Source organism: Brienomyrus brachyistius, chromosome 1, assembly GCF_023856365.1.
Source record: "Brienomyrus brachyistius isolate T26 chromosome 1, BBRACH_0.4, whole genome shotgun sequence".
NCBI classification, from domain to species: domain Eukaryota; kingdom Metazoa; phylum Chordata; class Actinopteri; order Osteoglossiformes; family Mormyridae; genus Brienomyrus; species Brienomyrus brachyistius.
In genome coordinates this window covers 29945156-29967127 of record NC_064533.1, presented here as the reverse complement: position 1 = coordinate 29967127, position 21972 = coordinate 29945156, and the positions used below count along the sequence as shown (strand labels likewise).

At 43.4% G+C, this 21972-nt stretch overlaps 3 protein-coding genes across 3 annotated transcripts in view; 1 reads left to right on the top strand and 2 right to left on the bottom strand.

Moving 5' to 3' along the window:
• LOC125740472 (uncharacterized protein KIAA0930 homolog) overlaps window positions 1-21972 on the top strand; it is a 53892-nt gene that overhangs the window by 19648 nt on the left and 12272 nt on the right. The window contains exons 2-4 of the mRNA XM_049011678.1: window positions 4178-4326; window positions 20984-21088; window positions 21769-21846. Of these exons, the coding sequence (XP_048867635.1) occupies window positions 4178-4326; window positions 20984-21088; window positions 21769-21846 (332 nt within the window). The remainder of the gene's footprint in view (window positions 1-4177; window positions 4327-20983; window positions 21089-21768; window positions 21847-21972) is intronic.
• LOC125740479 (microfibril-associated glycoprotein 4-like) lies at window positions 9372-11838 on the bottom strand. Its single transcript, XM_049011692.1, has 5 exons — window positions 11528-11838; window positions 11027-11209; window positions 10747-10843; window positions 10276-10458; window positions 9372-9988 (listed from the first exon to the last, which is right to left on the bottom strand). Exons 1-5 carry the CDS (start codon window positions 11531-11533, stop codon window positions 9738-9740), a joined length of 720 nt encoding a protein of 239 aa, XP_048867649.1. The 5' UTR covers window positions 11534-11838; the 3' UTR covers window positions 9372-9737.
• On the bottom strand, window positions 14619-16766 carry LOC125740485 (microfibril-associated glycoprotein 4-like). The gene is made up of 5 exons (XM_049011705.1): window positions 16579-16766; window positions 16070-16252; window positions 15664-15760; window positions 15378-15560; window positions 14619-15078 (listed from the first exon to the last, which is right to left on the bottom strand). The coding sequence occupies exons 1-5, from the start codon at window positions 16582-16584 to the stop codon at window positions 14834-14836; spliced, it is 714 nt and encodes a 237-aa protein (XP_048867662.1). The 5' UTR covers window positions 16585-16766; the 3' UTR covers window positions 14619-14833.

Sequence of the window (21972 nt, the reverse complement as noted above, 5' to 3'; positions counted from 1 at the left end):
ACAACCCTGGATGGCGGGCCAGCCCATCCTAGGGCACACTCACACACCATTCACTCACACATGCACACCTACGGGCAATTTAGCAACTCCATTTAGCCTCAGCATGTTTTTGGACTGTGGGGGGAAACCGGAGTACCCGGAGGAAACCCCACGATGACATGGGGAGAACATGCAAACTCCACACACATGTGACCCAGGCGGAGAATTGAACCCGGGTCCTAGAGGTGTGAGGCAACAGTGCTAACCACTGCACCACCATGCCACCCCCTAATTTTTTTATATTGCATCATATTACTTCCTACTAGTTTCTAATGGCTTTAACACGCATTTATCTATCCATCCCTCCATCCATTTTATGCCACTTATCCGGGGCCAGGTCATGAGGGCAGCAGTCTAAGCAGGGATGCCCAGACCTTCCTCTCACCAGCCACCTCCTCCAGCTCCTCCGGGGGAATACCAAGGCATTCCCAGGCCAGTCAAGAGACATAATCTCTCCACCGTGTCCTGGGTATGCCCTAGGTCTGCCCCAGGGAGCTATCCAGGAGGCATCCTCAACTGGCTCCTTTTGATGCAGAAGAGCAGAGGCTATACTTTGAGCCCCTCCTGAATGTCTGAGCTCTTCACCCTCTCTCTAAGGCTGAGCCCAGCCACTCTGCAGAGGAAGCTCCTTTCGGCCGCTTGTATCTGCGATCTCATTCTTTCTACCCAGCGCTCATGGCCATAGGTGGGGGTAGGAACATTGAAAACAAGGCATTACTGCCGACGCTACACCGATCTGTCTGTCAACCTCTGGCTCCCTTTTCCCTAACTCGTGAACAAGCCCGCGAGATATAGGAGCTCCTCCGCTTGGGGCAGTTACTCATCCCTCACCAGGAAACATGGCCTCAGATTTGGAGGTGCTGATCTGCAAAAAGCAAGAAACGCGATCCTGAGGCCCCTGAACCGGACCCCCTTCGCCCCTTGGCTACGCCCATAAAAGTTGTGAACAGAATTTGTGACAAAGGGCAGCCCTGGTGGAGTCCAACACCCATTGGAAAGGAGTCGGACTTAGGACAGGGATCTGATGGCCCGCAAAACGGGACCCCTTACCCCATACTCTTAGAGCATCCCCTATAGGAATGCCTCAAGGGACACGGTCGTATGCCTTTTCCAAGTCCATAAAACACATGTAGACTGGTTGGGCAAACTCCCATGTGGGTGAGGGTAAAGAGATGGACCAGTGTTCTGTGACCAGCATGGAATCCGTATTTTTTTTCCTGGATCTGAGGTTTGATCAACAGACGCACCCTCCTCTCCAGTACCCTGGCCTAGACCTTCCCAGGGAGGCTGAGGCATGTGATCCCCCTAAAGCTGGAACACATCCTTCAGTCCCCGGGACCACCACCCCAAGCTGCCAGTCCAAAGGCATTGTCCCTGAAGTGCACGCAATATGTAAGGGGTGTATCCACCAAGACAGCCCAGCAACATCGAGAGCTTTCAAGAACTCAGGGCGAATCTCACCCACCCCCCAGAGCCCCACCACGTCAGTGACCTCAGCCCCAGAGATGGGCAAGTGCACCTGTGAGTCTTCCAGCTCTACTTCCTCCAAGGAAGGTGTATCAGTGGGATTTTGGAGATGCTCGAGATATTCCTTCCACCGCCTGACTATATCCTCAGTTGAGGTGAACAGTTCTCCATCCCTGCTGCAAACAGCATCGGTGAAGCCCTGTTTCCCCCTCCTGAGTTGCTTGATGGTTTTAACACTTGTTTTGTTTTAACATTTTGCTGGTTATTTTTAATTTTCTGAAACTGAGACACACTATTTCTGCCTTTTATCATTCATAAGATGTGCCACTTTAATGAGAAATGCAGTGCTCACAGAAAGTCCGGGGCCCCTGCTTAATTCAGTAAAAGTATCGCAAATATATTCATATCATAACACAAATCATTACTTTCTTCATTTGTTTACAGCTATATATCACATTAGAGACAACCAGTAGTTTTATGTAAAACATTCATTAAAGTTGTAATAAACTGAAACCCAAATTATAGTTCTAAAAGTTCTGAATTAAAAGTTCACTGCCAAGCAGTATTATTGTGTGCTTAATTAGTGACACCTTTGTAATAAGATAAAACACCAAACATTTGTGTTTAGTATTGCATTGGCAGCTATTGACCACAGCTGCAATTCATAGCAAAATGGCAAGAACAGAATTGAGTCAGTCAAAAAAGATAATGTCTGTGAGGAAGGGACAGTATGTGAAGATATATTAAAGATCAATCAATAAATTTGGAACATTCTTACCAAAGAAAGTAAGCATCCCAAGACTTTCTGTGAGTACGGTATCAGTGTGTATCCTCACGACCCTGCCCAGATTGACACATCACATGGATAAAAGTATGGATGGAGGGATTGATCAGTATACTGTGTGTCCTTATGTGTGAGCTTTTTTACAAAGGGCACCATGATCACCAGGGAAGTCCTACTTTAAGATTGCTGTAATACTTTCATATTAATTTATTAGCTGTTTGGCTTTGGGTGTGGTGTGGTCCTTCCCAGTCACAGCGGACTTGTGTTTACAGAACGACTCTCCCCAGTCTCACCCTCTCCTCTGTGTTCACCTGCAGTGTAGAACCTCAGCTCCTGTCACAAAAGACCCAGAACCCCTGCAACACAGTGACATGGTTGCCTAGCAACCAAGCTAGAGAGCAAGCCCGAGCCTCTGGTTCCGGCGGGCAAGCAGGGCGGAACCTCCCTTCGGACGGTTTCTCTGCCAGACGCCTCACACGCCTGTGGTGCCCAACCTTCAGGGAGCAAGAAATCAGAAAATCATAAAAACTGTTATTCACCAGGGAACAAAGCTGATGTAATACTCAGGGAGATATATGAGTATTTCTGCAAAGTACAGTATTAAGGCGCATTCATCTCCATTAGAGCCTAGTTCTGTATTGTCGTGCTTGGCAGTAGGTCAATTTAAAACCCAAATTTAATTCAATTTAATTCCTTTATTGTCATTGAACAAAGTACAGTGAGATTCAATGGGCAACTCCTACATATAGTACTCAATAAAAACAGTAAAAATTTTCGATTTGAAGACATAAATGAACTGTACATATACGTGTACAAAATGGCTCAGGTTGTGCAATGTTACACTTCTAGTGCAAAGTTGACAGTGAGGTAATTGTGACTACAAACAGTTCTACCAGGGGCACTTGAACTGATTGAGTGTGTTTATAGCCCTTTGGACTGAGCCTCAAGGTGCATGAAAGACTCTGTAGCGTTTGCACGTTGACCATGCAGTAGAGGAATTCTTGTATCCTTTTTATGCCACGACTTGTCGAAGAACCTGCATTATGCTGAAATAAGTCCGGACTGTGAGTCACCCACAGCTGATTCACTAGACTCTCATGTGAACCATTTCCAGAAGGTGAATGGTTACTTCCTATATGAGCAACAGCTCTAATGAACAGATATACAGAAAAACGTTGTAGCAAGGTGGTGCAGTAAGTTGCACTGTTGCCTCACACCTCCTTCTGTCCTGTGTGTGGATGTTCTTTCTGTATTGTGTGGGCTTTCTTCAGGTACTTCGGTCTCCTTCTACAACCCAAGACATAGGCACTTCTAGACCCTAGACATTTCTAAACATAGACATTATGCTTCCCCACTCTGGAAAATTTAATCGTGAGGGGGTGACCCCTGATCCAAGACATGAAGTTGAGTTAACTGACATCTCTAAGTTGCACGTAGTGTATGATTCTCTGTAGGACGGCGTGTGGGAACTTTGATGGACTGGTCATGTGCCCTGTGCTTCCTGGCACAGAACAAGATGACCCCAGATAAGGGAGTGGAGGGTGGCTGGACTTGCACCACTCAATTCTCTACTAGCTTCCATGGAGGCAGGTGTGAAGCCCTGCTAGTTAGGACTCTGTGGCCAAGATCAGAAGATTTCTGGTTCAAATCCCATTGCCAACAGGTCTATGTTGGGTCCTTGAGCAAGGCCCTTAACTCCAAATGCTTCATGGGTACTAGATGCTGGCCAAGCCTGTGCTGTGTCCCCCAAGCTCACCTGTATACCTGTGTGTCTCATGGAGACCAAGATGGGGATAGGCAAAAATCCCCTGTGAATAGTGAATAATCTCTGTAGCCCTGATGAAGCTATGTCTGACCCAGGCTGCACTGCTGTGGTTTCTTTTACAGTGTGTTTTAAGGATGACAGGATTGTGTTTTGGACATGGATGTTCTCCACCTACTTCATGGAGAAGTGGGCACCCCGGCAGGACGACATGCTCTTCTACGTGCGACGGAAACTCTCCTACGTGAGCGCGGACAACAGCGAAGGCAGGAAGGTGAGCATTTTGGGAAGCCGCATAGAAGACCATGACATACATACAGGAAATGCCTAATAACTATCAGTGCTTAACTGACAAGCACCAATTTTTTAAATTGAATTTGCATTTTAATACTTAGGGAACATATCTCTTTAAAATTGATATAATTTACATAATTAAATTGAAATTAAAGGAATGTGTTATGTCGGTAGGTAAGGACAGCAAGAAGGGACCCAGCTCTTTATTAGGAGTACAGACGTTTCTCTACTTACGAATGAAATACGCTCCGAATGGCCGTTCGTAACTTGAAATGTTCGTAAGTCGTTATTCAACATCATATCAAAGGTATATGCAAGTACAAAGAACTAGGATGCTGGGAGTATGCACGCTATGCTGCTGTGCGGCGTTAGAAGCAGCCAGAAGTTGTACTAGGTGGAATTGGCGCGCAGAAAAAAAATTGATGTTACAGACAGGAAATGGGAGCCCAATGAACACAATTTGGACTTACGGTCCTCTTCGTTCGTATGTCTGAAAGTTCGTAAGTTGAAAGCTCGTAAGTAGAGGAGCGTCTGTATAGGCAAGTAACCGACGGACAACAACCAACAGTAGCAGGGGACAATGACCGGAGTGGGGAACACAGGACAGGGAGGCATTGATATACATGACTAACTGGCGGGTAACGAGGGACAGGCATGGACTATTAAAACTATAGGCAGGGCAGGGAAGAACCATCGCCATCTGCTGGCCCTCACAGGAATAGGACAGGGCAGAATGATTTCTCATACAGAATGTATCTTTCCCAAATGAAAATGGTGTTTGTTGACATTTTACAGATTTTATTGTTGCCACCCTGTAGCAATGTTAGGTCTGAATATTACATTTTCCTCTCATTTTTTGTTGTCGGTGGTTTTCCAGATTATCCTCTTTGGTAACTTGCTCACTAGAGGAGCTGGTTAAATGCTGGTAGTTTACTATGATATGGTATGGGAACAGGGTAGACCCTACAGAAACATAAACGTGGGAACATAAAGCAGGTTGTATAAACAGAACTCAGGAGAGGGAGCCAGAGACCAAATCTGTCAGGCACAGGCTTGCTTACTGACATGTAGCTTCTTCTTCCTGGGGGTGAAACCATCGGTTTACGCTATAACCATAACGAGCGCTCGGCATCATAGCCCCTTTCATCCTTCTGCTCCCTTCACACTGCGATGAGGGAATGAAAGCCTGTCTGAAGGTTTAAACATAAAGCTCTCTTATCCTGGTAAGATTGATGTCTAATAAAAGGTAGAATCGTTGACGTCACAGACATTTATAACACCATCAGGAGGTCCAACCACGAGGCATATAGTGGCTTGTGGTCACTAGTTGCTTTCATTTGGAGTGTGAGTATGAAGAGCTTTTTGCAATGCTCTCTCCCTATTAATTCAACAATTTGAATTACCTGGTAATTCCAGAGTTCACTGCTCGTAAATGGGAAATTGTGAAAGCAATATCCATCGTAGTTTCCTGCTATCATTGATGTTCTTCAAAGATTATGACTGTTGTGTTTAAGTACAGCTGAATTACAAGCTTAAATAAGCACATCACAAGCTGCACCTGTGGGAATAATCTGGCTCACCGTGATTGTTATTGATAATTTTATCTCCAAAAGGCAAGTGGTTGGTCTTCTGCTTAATGCTGTTTTTCACTGGGTATAACCTTAAATGGAATAATTTTTGTGTTGCATGGAAAGAGATTAGTTGTCATTGTTGACAAACCATAGCACAACAACAGAATGCGTTCGCTGTATTTCACCCATTTCCCTGGGGAATAGTATCGTGCTCAGAGTCCCTCGCTGGTCAGGGATTCAAACCAGCAGTCTTTCCATTACAAGTGTGTGTCCCTAACCATTAGGCCACCACTGCAGGTTAGCCTGGTTGGGTTTGACCCCAGATCTGTCCTATTCTGTGCTCTGGCATCTCTCATGGTACTGGGCAAGGTGAGAATATAATTTGAAAGATATGGATGATCTTTCTATACTTGTTAGTAAATAATTTTATAAATGGAGTTTGGAAGAGATTATAAATATCTGTAAATTGCACTGCAGTGTGTATGCCTTGTTCTGGATGGAAATCCCATTCAGGATGTTTCCTGCGTAGGATCAGAATTCTGTTGCGAGTGAACCTTTTGTTTCCTGGAATAGGCTCAGAGTTCTAGGCAGGGCCCTGCATTGGATTATTGAAAGTGGTTTGAAAAATGGCCATTTGCAGATGGAGAAACTAATCAGTTATCACTGAACATCAATGATGCTCCACACTTCCTGTGAGGGGGGGGCGGGGGCTTGGATGGGACCCCCTATCCCTCCAGGTTCTTTGCAGACTTGGTGACATCTGGTATGTCTGTTACAGTAACTGGTGCCCTATGGTGATGAGTGAAGCCGATAACCTTCACCATGTAATGTGTCATATCTAATATTCATGGACCTCTACTTTGCAGAGCCATTGAAATCAGGAGAATACAGGACGATGAAAGTTGAACTGATAAAGGCAAGGTTTTCCATCCCAGTAGCAGCCATGTGTCCCATGACCAGGGTAGGGTGACCAGTGCATCCCTCTATCCATTTTTTATTAAAGTTTTAGGAAGATCAATGAAGTGAATGGTCCTGTGGAAGGGGAAAACGGGAAAAGTCAGAATGTTCCACTCCAAAATATTGTCTTTAATCTTTATGTTGAATTTAATTTATGTGCAGATTTGGTGATAAAAACAGGCTGACCCTTTATTAAGCAGATGATATTGTCATCTAATATTTACATGCTGTCATATCAACCCACAACAACCCGAAATAGGATCAGCGGTTACAGAAAATAGATTTATGGATGTATCAACGCAGTGACCAAATGACAGAACTTGGCACATGTTAAGTGCAGTTCTTGGTCTACAATGGACACCTTCCCTCTCAGATAAAACATCATTCCAGCCAGTAAAGGCAGCTTGTGTTGCTCTTCCTTGTGAGTGAATGGTTTGTATCAGGCAGGCTCTGTCCCTGTCAATGGGCTCACTCAGTGTCATTGACAGGAAAGCAAGCCAAACATCCAAGTCTGCAGCTGAAGTAGTCTCCAGGATTTAGGGGGCTGTCAGGCCAGATGGCACGTCTGCTGAAGCAGACACTTTGGGAGCCCATGTGCCAATACAACAAGCTTGCTGTTAGCCTACCCATGAGGTGCTACGTTAGCGTATTAGCATTTCCTTTGTCTTAGAAAAAAATGCGCCTTGTAGGGATGGAATGATGGCTCAAGGGTATCACTGGGTGGTACCGCTGTCTCCCACTTCCTGGGTTGATGGTTTGTATCCCACCTCCTCTGTGTTCCATAAGATTCCCACTTACTTGCTACATATAATGAATATTAGTGTCTGGAGAAACTAAGTTAGCTATATTTAAGTTGGTCATTGATGGACTGGCAGTAACCCTGCCCAGTGCTCTTTGGAACAGGCTCCAAACTGGCTGTAGCCATCCATTGGATAAGTGGTCATGGATACCTTTAAGGTTTTATTTGTGATTTCTTTCACTGGCCTTCTGTACCTCTGCTGATAGCGGAATATTTACGCTCCATTAAAGCACGTAAGGGGACTCGGCGTATCTCTATTATTTGTTCAGTAGTTCTTAACAGCTCTCAGAATTAAGAGCTTCAGTAACAAATATAGTATCTGCTTGATATAAAAGATGCATCACGATTCATTAATGATGATCAGACATGAGATCAGCATGTACCTAACACTTTGTTGTTAATTAATACATAAGCAATACACCCTTGTGCACATTAATTGAAACAAGTTGTCAAACAGACATGCATGCAGTGGCCTGGGACCTGCTGATTTGCGCAGCCAACAGGGCAGAGAGTACGCTGAGCGGATGTACAGAGGAGGCACTGTGCCCACAGACTGGCAGGCCTGCTTGGGTGGGGTTAGGACTGGGTGAATGGACAGAGGAGGCACTATGCCCACAGACTGGCAGGCCTGCTTGGGTGGGGTTAGGGCTGGGTGTTATGACTGAGTGTTATGACTGAGTGGATGGACAGAGGAGGCACTGGGCCCAAAGAGTGGCAGGCCTGTTGGGTGGGATTAGGACTGGGTGAATGGACAGGGGAGACACTGTGCCCACAGACTGGTAGGCCTGCTCGGGTCGGGTTAGAGCTGAGTGGATGAACAGGGGATGCACTGTGCCGAGAGACTAACAGGCCTGCTCTGGTGGGGTTAGGGCTGGGTGGATGGACAGAGTATGCACTGTGCCCAGAGACTGGCAGGCCTGCTCGGGTGGGGTTAAAGCTGGGTGGTGTGACTGTGCTTCAGTCATTCACGTATGTTTCAACTGAATACTCTGGGGTTTGGGAGCCTCCCCATGTTGTCATGAGGTTTCCTCTGGGTTCTCTGGTTTCCCCCCACAGTCCAAAAATATGCTAAGGTTAATTGAAGTTTCCAAATTCCGCATAGGCATGAATGGTGTGCGCACTCTGTGATGGACTGGTGCCCCATCCTGGTTTATTCCCATTCAATCCACTAGGTCCTAAATCCAGACCCAAAGTGATAAGTATGAGTTACTGTCACTGTGATGTCCATCTTAACTGTGATGAGTCTGTCTTTATATAGAAGCAACAACTTGTTTAAATTAATTTGCATAAGGGTGTAGCTTAATACTACATTATTTGCGCTCTCTCAAGTTTCCATAACATTTTAATATCAGCAAATGGTTTAACTAGTATCTAAGGTACAATCAGCCTTTTCTCAACCAGTAACACCAACCTAATAGCTGCTTTGTTATATAGACCAAAATCAATAAAATGCTAATCTAGAACTTGCTTAGAAAACTCTGAATTGTAAAATGATTAATGGTACGTAGCCCCATCTATTTTATAAGAGAAATGCATATTGTATGTTACATTAAAATAAACAGAAAAATTGCTCTAGGGTCAGGCTGGTACTAGGGTGTACTGAGTTCTGATTATGCTGCAATCCTTTAGCTAGCTAAGGATGCCAGTAGCATAACTGGAACCCAGTCAGTTGAAACTGAAAAAAGAACTGAACCCATCAAGTGTTGTACGTATTTTAATATCATTTAAAACATGTGAATCACATGATTAAATTACCAGAGCGGTTTGGTGCTGTTGTAAGGCAGGTGTAGATATTTCAGATGAAGTGTCCTCTTTACAGGAAAACATGCTAGCAAAGTGGGGCTTGTGTGTGCAGTAAACAGCCCACACCCGGATGAATTGTTCATTACGGGAAATAACTAAATTAACATCATTATATTGATAACTTCAGTATACTTGTTAGGCTTTAGAATTTACAAACACACAAATGTATTTGGTTACAGTTGGAATGTATGCTTATATAGGTACAGACTCTTGATTTGACAGATAGTGTCAGCTTCAGTCCCTGAGTATTTCAGGTGCTCCTCAGGGGAGATTCACTGGCCTCATCTTCATAGCGATGGCCTTCATAGAGTAGTAGCTCGACTTCCAGTGATACCAACTTAGTGCACGGGTGTCCACTGCCCCCCACATGTAAATACCATTTGGGTTTGCAGTGTGACACTGGTTATACCAGAACCCTCCCAGATGGTCCAGTGCACAGTTGCTAGAGTAAGGATCCTGATCTCGATCAAAGGTGGAGAACTTCTGGTTGTTGTGAGAATCTAGGGAATTTCCTGGAAAAAAAAAAACAGAAATAAGTCGATATGTCATGCACTGGGTGTATGATATCTGCAGGGAGTGGTGTCTAATACACAAAACTGTGAGTGACATGTCAAAATGAATTAGTTTATAGGAATAAATAAAAACTGAGATGTATATCTTAGTGGTAAGAAAACTATATAGACCTTGATGATAACTTATCTAACAGACAGAGTCATAGGGTTTACATTATAATCACTTGGTTGACAGAACGTAGATACTAGAGTTGATTTAATAGATTTCAGTGGGAGTTATGAATTACCTGCTCCACCATCTTTGAATCCACTAACATGGAGTGTGTATCCATCACTTTCAGCATTGATTGCTTTAGGAGAAATTGAGAAGGAGGAGTATTTGGCATGGACCTTGGCTCCCTGGAAGTCCTCCATGTCCACTCTCAGCTCGTACCTCTTCTTCAGAGTGAGGAGATGGATGGTCTCTAAACCTACGGTTAGACCCTGGTGACAAGACTGGTTGAATGGTTTCTATGCTGCTCGGGTGAACGCTAAAGCTAATCCAGGGAAGATGCTTGTGGGGATACATGCTCTTCCTCATACAGACTTGCAGTTAAATCTCATATTTCCATGGGCATTGTTAACCCTTTGAACCCAATCCTTCTTTGAGTGTTTTTCTATCCCTTTGATTTTAGGCTTATTACATGGTATGTACATGAGTTAGGTAACTGTAGTGCTTATGCACTCCCTCTATCCCATTGTGGATCAGAATGACTCACCCAGCCAGTACTCTGTCTTTACATCACCGAATCCACTCTTGTACTGATCCCAGCCCCTGTAGAAGTTCACAGTGCCGTCCATCCTTCTCTGGAACACCTGCGTTTAAATATTAGACATACAGCAAACAGGCATGACGACAGACACATATGTAACAAAGCAGGACTATTATGAAAGTAATCTGACCAAATCTAACTTTTTAATCTTCTTGATGTATTGATATTGTGTGACTGTCCCACTTGTCCCACTTGATACATGACATCACCGTTGGTGCGTCCTCACCGTCCACTTCCCTCCATCGGTTTCCATGTCACAGTAAACGTAGAGGGGGGAGCTGGGCCCAGCCAGATAAATCCTGTAGACCCCACTGATGTTAAAGCCAGCGTTGTAAATGTCTGCACAGTCCAGAGGCTGGAACATGATGGACTGGACTGCCACTGGTACCAGCACCATCAGTATGAGGATCTGTTACAGTATCGAGAATTTATCAATGGTTAAAAGATGGCTTAATTCAAAGGAAGTGAAAGACAAAGCTTTAACCGCTGATTTACAAATGGTGGTTTTTCATCGCTACATATTGTATTAATTGAATATCAAAATGATGAAGTTGTGTATTTCGGTCCATTATTGTTGTTAACCTGCAAGTTCCCCTGCATTCTCATGTGTTCCGACTGAAAATACGGACAAAGATATGTCCTGTGAGTTAGCTTCTGCTACCCTGACAGCCTCCAGCCTGGCTTGTAGCATCACGGACAGACACTTCCTGATATAAGGCTCTCTTACCTTCATTCTTCCTTCATGGATTATTCAGTGCTGCGTCATCTGGAGTTGGTTGTGATCCGTTTTTTTTTTTTTAAATGTATTTAAAAATGTGCCAGTGGACGCACTCCTTGGCTCCCAGTCTTTCAGTGTGTAAATGATTAGTCCCTTTGACCCCCAACGTAGTGAGAGATCAATAAGTAGCCTTTCAACCCCTGCTGGGAAGTTCTAGACCCGTGTCCTTTATCGGGTTGGTGACCTATTTTACATGGGCCATTTGCTCGTGACGATTAAAACCGATCAGATCTTTCCCCTGTTTACCCTTGTAATGGACAGTTAAAGTACACTATGATGCAATGCTTCATCATGTCAGTCCCTTTGACCCTCTTTTATTGGTTGTTATATTGATTGCCATCGAGTTAAACCAACCAAGGATCGACAGTATTCAGTAACCACACCCACCATGAGATTTGCAGCCCCCAGATCTCCTTTTCCTACATTGCTATAAAATTATCCCTGGAATTTGAACTAATGTGGATCAGTGACGACGTTCTCCTGACAAAACAAAAGTTGCCCACAGGCACAATAGATAGTTTTTTTTTTTACCTCAAGCCTGAGAAACGATATAATTGATAATTTACAGTGTGGAATTTAGTTTGCCTTTTTTTGGTGGTCCTCATTTCTTGGTTAAATGATGTAGCATTATTACATGGCCGTGAATCTTACACTTTGCATGACAGATGAGAATATTATGATCCACACTGCAAACACTGTAAATTTGCCAGCTCCACTTGCAGTGTCTATTTAACAACCTCTCAGCCAGAATGAAAGTTGCCCCACTCTCCTGACCAGTTAAAGGAGGGATCACCGTAAACAGAACTTGGGTGAATCATGTTAAGCTACATTACCTTTTATGATTATTTGGACGCATCCTAAAGATCTCTGGGGACTGCACAGCGACGCAGTAAAAATGCCTGTGGACTCAGACTTTCGGGGGTGGGGGTTCAGTTAACAGCCACCCCCCCCCCAAATTCTCTGTCTGTGGAGTTTGCAAATTCTCCTTGTGTTGTGTAGCTTTCCTCCAGCTACTCCAGATTTCTCCCCTAATCTAATCTGAAGACATGCAGTACTGTGGACTGTCGTCTCGAAATCGGCCATAGTGTGTCTGAGTGTGTGTCCTGCAGTAGATTGCTGTCCAATCCTGTGTGTCCCCTGTGACATACCCTTAGATTTTATAGAATAGTAGCTTGACTTGCACGATACCAGCTACAGGGTTGGGCAATGTGGCCATAATGTCATATGATATTTTTCGTTAGAATCACGATCCACGATATAGATCACAATTTTTTGTTTGTTTGTTTGTTTGTTTGTTTAGAAACCAATCAAATTAAAATGCATGAAGTAATGTTGTTTTCCATTTAACACTTAACCAGTAATTCTATGTTTACAAAAAAAAACACTGCTTATAGTATAATAATAAACTAAATTAATTATTAAGGTATGTAAAATACCGTACATGTAAAAGCAACTGACTCATTTTAGCAAAAGTGCTTTTTAATTTTTTAAATACTAAAGTTTCAAAAGTACAAATGTACAAATGAAGTAGAAACATGTTTTGGAACCGATTCTTCCTAATCGTTTATTCAGCAACTGACCTGTCTTTAGACCTTGTGTTGTTTACCACATGACACAAGGGTAATATTTATTTATAGCTGTTTGATGGTAGATAACGTTTTTTTTTTTTTTTTAATTAGCTAACTGGTTAAAGTAGATGAAGTAAAATCGAGTTACTAAGTTGAGATCCAGAGACGGATAACTGACAAAGAAGTGAGATATACAGGCGCTGAGATGTTATGCAGGCTGAAATTGGTTTGCTTCACATCGCTCTGATTTTGTCATAGCACTGTTACAACCTCTGTATATGCAGGCATCGTGTGATAGGCACTTGAGGGTGAGTTCAGTTGTCACAATAATGATGTTGAGTGGTCCTGTATTGTGATTCTTGCGGTAACTTTGAAACGCTTATTGTGGACAGTTTGCATTATATATAAATTACTTGCCAACGGAGTTTCTTAGACGGGCTCTATTGAACCAGCATTAGAACGTATTCACTGATGAGACTTCTAAGCTCTTATTTAAGTCGCTCTGGCTAAGGGCGTCTGCCAAATGTTAAATGTAAAATGTACTAGGGGCTGCCTTCCCACTTGAGGCTCAATTTTTCAATTCAACTGTGAAGTAATTATGACTTTGTTGTGTGTACCCAGTCGAAGTTTCCTTAAGACAACAGGTGATGCAGCATGGCACCACCTTTACACTGATAAAAAAGGAACTTTCCTTTGACACTTGTTCAACCAATCAGAACCATTCTGGGCAGATAAATTCAATTATTTGCCAGTATTCTTTGTTGGTTTGTGGACAAGGTATTGGTATACTGTAAAAAGTGAAAGAGCCACGAGTTGTAAATACTGTTCTTGTTCATTGTAACTAACCCCACATATATACCATAAATAAGATTTTAATTGTACAAAAAGAACATATCAGTACAGTTACCATTAAGTCTTATGGGACATGGGAATATTAGAATTGCCGTCTGTCCCATATATTAAGGTTGATTGATGCAATGTCATTCTTGGGTTGACAGGAGCTGACATTTAGAGGACACAATTATAATGAAATCTCTGACAAAAATTTGAATTATGGGTAGCTGTCAATCTATCTTTCTGCTACAGTGTTCTGGCTTTTGTTGATGTGCTTGTGTTGCTCATGTGATATGAAGCAAAACAGTAATGTCAGGCTGTGTAGCCTACTCATATTTCAATTAAATCACTCCATTAATTTTACTTGTATCGCTAACATGACTGTTTCAGGAAAGGGTGCTGCTGTTAAAAACTGTTACAAACATGTTTTTTGGCTGCAACATGGCAGGATCAACTCATCAGGTTAACAGTTAAATACACAATTGAAGGCTTGGTAAACAGGCTAAATATGACGATAAATTAGCTACTGATGGAAAACATTACAGGATACTGCTTAATTTATATGGGGGTGGGGTTGGTTTTCTTCAATAAAAATTCTGGTCAGCGACTGGTGTGCAATCAGACATCACACGTCAAAGCACAGTGATGCACATTTATTGCCGATACATTAAATTCATATTTACAAACTGATAAAGAACTTTAAGCCAAAAGGAATCAGTTTGTTTTCACCGTTATGTGTTGACGACTGAGTTTTTAATGAGGATTAATAGACATTAAGAAAAAAAATTAAGAAATTAAAAATGTTGTTTCCTTTACAAGTTTATGGCTGAGTTTGAGATTACTACAGTATGTATTAAACCGCTGGCCGGATCTTCATGGAAATGGCCTTCATTGAGTAATAGTTTGATTTCCAGTGATACCAGCAGACTCCTTGGGCATTGACTGTGCCCCACATGTAGATGCCATTGGGGTTTACATAGTGACAGTCTTTGTACCAGAACCCTCCAAGGTATGATATCGCACAGTTTCCACTGTTGGAGTCCTGGTCACGGTCGAAGGTGGAGAACTTCTGCTCACTGTGATAACTTAGTGAATCTCCTTAAGATCATAGAACATAGCAAGTTATGCTGGATTTATGAGCAGTCATTCATACATAATTAATATTTCTGTGACGAGTGATTGTTAGAGCTGTAGATTTCAGTTTGCATAACAGCACCATACAAAACTGCAGTACATTAGTCATTGTTTTTGTTGTTACTATGAGATTTATTAGACCCTTAATCACTGCAGATGGATATCACAAATTACCAGCATGACAATTATTTTTCAGCAAATGATTTCACATTTTATGTATGTTATGACACAAAGAGCTGATTTGATCGTGTTTTATGACCCACCTGCTCCCCCATCTTTGAATCCACTGACATGGAGTGTGTATCCATCACTTTCAGCATTGATAATCTGAGGAGAAATTGAGAAGGAGGAGTACTTGGCATGGACCTTGGCTCCCTGAAAGTCCTCCATGTCCACTCTCAGCTCATACCTTTGCTTTAGAGTGATGATATGGATGGTCTCTAGACCTGTAGTCAGATACAGATAGACATTGACAACCTTCTGTGTTGCATTGGCGCATGCTAAAGGTTTTTTAATTTTCATACCATATCATTGTCCTCAAATCCTTACCCAACCAGTACTCTCCTCCTGCATGCCCAAAGCCCCTCTTGTACTGATCCCAGCCCCTGTAGAAATTCACGGTGCCATCCATCCTTCTCTGGAATACCTGCGTTTTAAATATGAGACTGGCAGTAAACAGGTATGATCACTGACACATTGTAACAATGCATTATAACTCTGCATTATGTAATCACTTAATTCAGTGTTATCACGTAATGCATTGTTACACACACACACACACATAGCATTCTCATGTATGTTTTGCACATAAAATGTGAGTTGACAATAAAATTTATTTGAACTTAGAATTTTTGAACAAAGTAGGACAATGAAAGTAATCTGACTTTACAACCATTATTCTATGTGTCCCTCTTGTCCCACTGGACACACGATGTTATTGTGGGTGTTTCCTCACCGTCCACTTCCCTCCATCGGTTTCCATATCGCAGTAGACGTAGAGGGGTGAGGTGGGCCCTGCGGGGTAAATCCTGTACACCCCACTGACGTTAGAGCCGGCATTGTACACGTCTGCGCAGTCTAGCGGCTGTGAGAGGAGGCCCGCAGACGCCAATGGTACCAGCACCAGCAGTATGACAGCCTAGTACAAAATTTATCAGATGAAAAGGGTTCCTTTTAAAGGCATCTGAAGATGAATTATGGAGTGTGTAGGAGCTGCAGAATTCTACCTCTTTTGGGAAATACTATATCCAGGCCTCTTGCGGTTGACCATTTAACCTGTCTGTGTTTTTCATCCTTACATACGAGTATAGCATAAAAAAAAGCATGTTTCTCCCAGTACTTTGTAGCAGTATCAGCACTTCACACCCTGTTCAGTGCTTCCCCCCAACTTCAATATTTCCCTGTTTATTTTAAAGCTTTCCTGTTAACATCACTAACTATCTGGCTGGATGTAAATTCTCTTACCTCCATTTCCCAGAAGTTTTTGAAAACTGCGTCTTTCTTCTCAAATTGAATGATCAAATTGCTTTTTCTGTACCAATGTCAGTCTGTCATGCTGCAGGATCTCCTCTACTTGGACACAAGCTGTATTGTGTAAATATTTGCCCAGAGTGACTTCAGTGAGATGAGACCTCTGCCCTCTGTGTTGGGAATGACCTGCTTTCCACCAAAGCCATGAGGGTGGAGTGCTTTTAAATCACATTCATTCCTTGTGCACGTCCCCTCAGTTTATGAGCATTAGGGAGTTCCCTAACATTAGTTCAGAAGGTGAACATCTGTCAGTCTAAAGCACATTCCCATTACCCATCTCAGACAAAAAGTTTGCTCAAATTGAAGTTAAATTTAATTATAATTAAAAAAAAATTTAAATTTTATTTCACCTTCATTTTACCAGGAAGTCCCACTGCGATTAAAAATCCCTTTCACAAGAGAGACCAGACCAAGGTAAAAGCCATACAAACTTACGACATGTTAAAAATACAACATAGATATCCTTCCATCCATCCATTTTCCAAACTGCTTATCCTACTGGGTCGTGGGGGGTCCGGAGCCTATCCTGGAAGCAATGAGCACGAGGCAGGGAACAACCCAGTACGGGGGGCCAGCCCCTTGCAGGGCACACTCACACACCATTCACTCACACATGCGTTCCTATGGGCAATTTTAGTAACTCCAATTAGCCTCAGCATGTTTTTGGACTGTTGAGGGAAACCGGAGTACCCGGAGGAAACCCCACGATGACATGAGGAGAACATGCAAACTCCGCACACATGTGACCCAGGCGAAGACTCGAACCTGGGTCCCAGAGGTGTGAGGCAACAGTTCTAACCACTGCACCACCATGCCGCCCCCACAGCATATACAATATGATAGAAAAAAATCTACATTATGTACAGCTATACTGACCTCTCAAGAAAAACAACTACATGTCTCATTCACCAAATTCTCTATGATGCCTGTAAATTCATCAATGGAAATAAATGTAGCTATTTTCTTTTTTACACATAAGTACTTGTATGTAAGTAAACCATGGTGTCCAGGGAATACAATTACAATTATTTTTGTCTGAAAGTGTTGCTGTTTTATTTAATAGTGCAAATCTAGTCATTACTGGTGCTAACAAACATTATAAAATGAGGGATGTAAAGACACATGGACTGTTTATTTAAACTTTTTTTTAATCTGAACTGTGACTATTCTGAGCTCATGAGAGTTTACTGAATACCATGGCAGTAAACAGAGTTTCTGTCACAATGCGGCAGACTGTCACCTCCCTGTTCTCCTGACTAGAGCAGACACGGGGCATCTCGTGTTCACCAGAGCAGCTCTCTTGGGGTTCCAGGCTATTGTTTTGCATTCCACCTGTGGAACCTTTTGTAGATTCTTTTTACATTTTGTAGTACCTTTGCACATACATTTCTGGTTGTTTTTTTAGTTTGAAACTGATATTTACATAGTGACTCTGTCCATTTCTGATGTGACTGACATTTTCCGATGTTCAAAATAAAGATAATTAAGTTTACTTTCAGTAATTGGAATGCATTTGTTTGAAACATGATTTGAACATAACGACATTACATTTTTGACATTTTTACTTTGGGAGTTTTGCTGGTATTAAACATTTTAGACAGAATAACTGTCAATTAGTTGTTCTGCGTGCTTAGTCTCTCTGACCTATAAATGTTATTCAGGTCATAATACGTTTGATGAATTATATGAGTAGGAAATGAACATCCCTATCCACACCCAGCTTTCTGGCTGTAGGTACCAGAAGGTGCATGTTGTCTTTATCTGGTGAAGAAGCGTGGTCACCAGTTTTAGGTACACTTGTGATACTTTCAGCAGGGACCAAAAGCTTTTGGACATCCAAGTAGATAAAACATACTTGGCCTTCAATTGCATCAAAAATACAGTTACCCAAAAATTTACATCTCCCTGGAAGATATAAAATACAACATGCGCCAGAGTGAGGACATACACCCATACGTCACGTTAGGGTTCTGCTAGAGTTCGACCTGCACATCACACTGGAAGCTCTGAGAAGCCAGATTGTGGATTTGCATCCTCAAGCAGAGTCTCCCATTGACCACAGTCAGGAGGTTCCTTCTTAATTGGATGCTCTGACAGGACACAGTAGGGAGGTTCCTCCTTAAAAATAAGCTGCGATGGACCACAGTAGGGAGGTTCCATCTTAATCAGAAACTCTGACAGAACACATTCTGGAGGTTCCTCCTTTAATTGGAAACTGACAGACCACAGTCAGGAGGTTCCTTCTCAATCATAAGCTGTGACAGGCCACTATTGGGAGGTGCACTTTTACTGGAAATGCTTAGTTTTCAATGATGTGTGAAAATCCCGTACATCAAGTCAGTCAGGACCTCGAGAGCAGATCACAGGGAGGAGTGTGACCCAGTCAGCTAGCATCGATCTGCTGACGGCATAGAAGGTCAGCGCCACACAGCAGATGTAAAGATGCACAGAAGTGTCGACATACTGTCTTTTTCAAACAACAGACACATTTGAGGTCTAATGTTCAGGTGAGGTTGCCAGATCCAGGACTCTTTTGAATTAATCAACATTCCTCCACTCTTTCAAGCACGAGTATTCTACATTTCATAGCCAAAGTCCATATTTTGAAGAGTCCACTTGCGTGCTGATAGCTGCTGTTAGGCTCCTCTTGTGGATGGATCATATGTGCGGGTCACTTGTGAGTCACAATGATCCTTTATTTACCATTTGCACAAATACAAGTACAGGTATGGAGTGATTCATTTCACATCTTGCTCTCTTAAGACATATACAGACATATACACAACAAACAGCATGGAATCAACTTCTCACAGCATTAGTTGTTAAATATTTTTATGCATTCTTCTGGGATTGTGGATGGTTATTTTATAAAAAGCTATTTCTTGCTAACTTAGAATTAATTGAGCAGATTCTTTTGTCCAAAGCGGTGTAAAATGAGAACCAGACAGCAGGATCAGTAAGGCTCTGGAGCAGTTTGGGTCAGGAGCCTTTCTGAAGAGTCCAGTGGTGACATCTGTCTGCCATGGGATTGACACGCATGTCACAAAAACAAACTGTTTGGACTGAATGGTCTCCTGGAGTCACCTGCACACCCCCTCCCCCCAGTCTGCAATAATACATTCTCTTCTGTAATTATGACACTCCCTATGCCTCCCCACCCCCCACCCAGCCACCTTATCCTTAGTGAAATACACATCTCTGAGACTTGGCTAACATGCATCTAGTTAACTGTAGAACATGGTAGAACATTTACACATGGAAAAATTCAATATTGTGCTTGGGGGACGCATACTGAGTCCAGAGGGTGCCAGGCGCTGGCGCTGTGAGAGATGATGGAGCACCTCCCACCGTTCCATCAGCCCGATGGCTCCCGGCCACAACCGCAGTGGCGAGGAAGAGCCCGGATGAAGTCCTTGTAGCGGGACAAGGTCGAACTCGTGACTCTTTCGGCGCATCGTCAGCACATCAGAGGGCTGGCAGCCAGCTAGGGCTGGGCACGGCCAAGGCACGAGGGGGAATGGCAACAGCCACACACACTGCGTGACTGACAGCTGGGCTGGCCTGAGGCTCCGAAGAGGTGCTGCAGCCATTTGGGAGATGCCGCCAACTCCAGCACACATTCAATGGGCCCACGCACTCACATGAGGGCCCAGCTGGGCCCACAATACCAACGGGTCGTATTCCAGAACGTTGAGGGAAGCACTGTGGGTATCTATGGGTGGGGGCACTTAAATACTTCAGTAAATATTCAGCAGTATAAACGGGTAAAACTATATGGTGCTCACTGTAGCAATAGTGCAAAAAAATACTAAATGAGAGCTGCGTTCAGGTCTGGGAAACCACCTCCATCACCACCAAAGAGCAATGGCGTTGAGGTCGTCCGTCTGTGGATCAAGGTGCTGTTTGGTATTCCAGGCGGTGTCGGTAAATATGATTATGTCTCCCGCTTGCATGTGTGATCACTGGGGCAAGGGCTGGTTGTGATTACATCATCACTGCACTGCAGGGCTTGCTGTAGGTACTGTTGGTGCTTGGCTTGGAATGTGACTCAGGTGGAGGACAGACCCTGGGGGTCTGTCACACCCTGGAGTTTGTGGGATTCTCCACTTAAATCCATCCACCGACTCTGCATTCCGCTGCAGGGCCTCTCCTCCTACGTATGCTTGGTACTCATCCTCTAGGACGTCCACAGGTTCTTGACCATCAAGTTAGAGATTTAGTGTTGGGATATAAAGGAAGACAGTGTACTTATTGGAATTCTGAATACTCTTAAAGTTGCACTTTATGATTTAGGTAGCATAGTGTTACCTGCTCTGTGTGTTTCATAACTGTCTGATAGGTGGAAGTAGAGGTGTTTCGGAGGGACTCCAAGAAATTGCCAGGCCTGGGAGACCCTGACATTGACTGGGAAGAGAGTGTCTACCTGAACCTCATTCTACAAAAGGTGGGTGGGGGCTAACCTGGACATGGGGGGGGTGGCTGCAGGGTGGCACCTATCTCTTTGGGAAGCTTCACTGGGTTAATTTTTTCTCTTTTTCTGTTGAGCATGTAAAGTAGTAAAGGAATAAAGTCTAAAATATACTTGCATCACCACGTTTAGTGATTCAGACATACATAGACCAAGATCAGGGTGCCCGAGATTTTAGGCAGACTTTTGGGAGATGTATACAGGGATCAGGCACTCAAAGAGGCTTTTAGGAGGATGTGTACAAGGATCAGATGCTCAGAGGACCTTTAGAGTGAGGTGTACAGGGTTCAGGCACTCACAGAGGCTCTTAGGAGGATGTGTACAAGGGCCAGATGCTCAGAGGGCCTTTAGGGTGATGTGTACAGGGTTCAGGCACTCACAGAGGCTCTTAGGAGGATGTGTACAAGGGCCAGATGCTCAGAGGGCCTTTAGGGTGATGTGTACAGGGTTCAGGCACTCACAGAGGCCCTTAGGAGGATGTGTACAAGGGCCAGATGCTCAGAGGGCCTTTAGGGTGATGTGTACAGGGTTCAGGCACTCACAGAGGCTCTTAGGAGGATGTGTACAAGGGCCAGATGCTCAGAGGGCCTTTAGGGTGATGTGTACAGGGGTCAGACGTTCATAGAGATCTTTTTTCTCTCTCCCCCCACCACCAGCTGCACTACGTGGTGACATGTGCTGTGTGCACACGGTCAGATGCGGGTGACATTCACATTCACAAAAAAAAATCGCAGGTGGGGACCCAGCCATACATTGCATGCAGATTTATGTGAGATGAAAAACAGCAGATAATTGACACTGACTAGCTGACTGTGTTACATGTGCTCAGTTTGAAGGTATGTAGAAAAAAAATACAAAAA

Excerpts from the sequence above, each read along its gene's own strand:
- LOC125740479 (XM_049011692.1), bottom strand. Across the intron at positions 10,459-10,746 it reads AAAGACAGAGTACTGGCTGG|GTTTAGAGACCATCCATCTC; the intron begins GTGAGTCATTCT and ends GTCTAACCGTAG. Across the intron at positions 9,989-10,275 it reads ATTCAAAGATGGTGGAGCAG|GAAATTCCCTAGATTCTCAC; the intron begins GTAATTCATAAC and ends TTTTTTTTCCAG.
- LOC125740485 (XM_049011705.1), bottom strand. Across the intron at positions 15,761-16,069 it reads CCGATGGAGGGAAGTGGACG|GTATTCCAGAGAAGGATGGA; the intron begins GTGAGGAAACAC and ends TTTAAAACGCAG. Across the intron at positions 15,079-15,377 it reads ATTCAAAGATGGGGGAGCAG|GAGATTCACTAAGTTATCAC; the intron begins GTGGGTCATAAA and ends TATGATCTTAAG.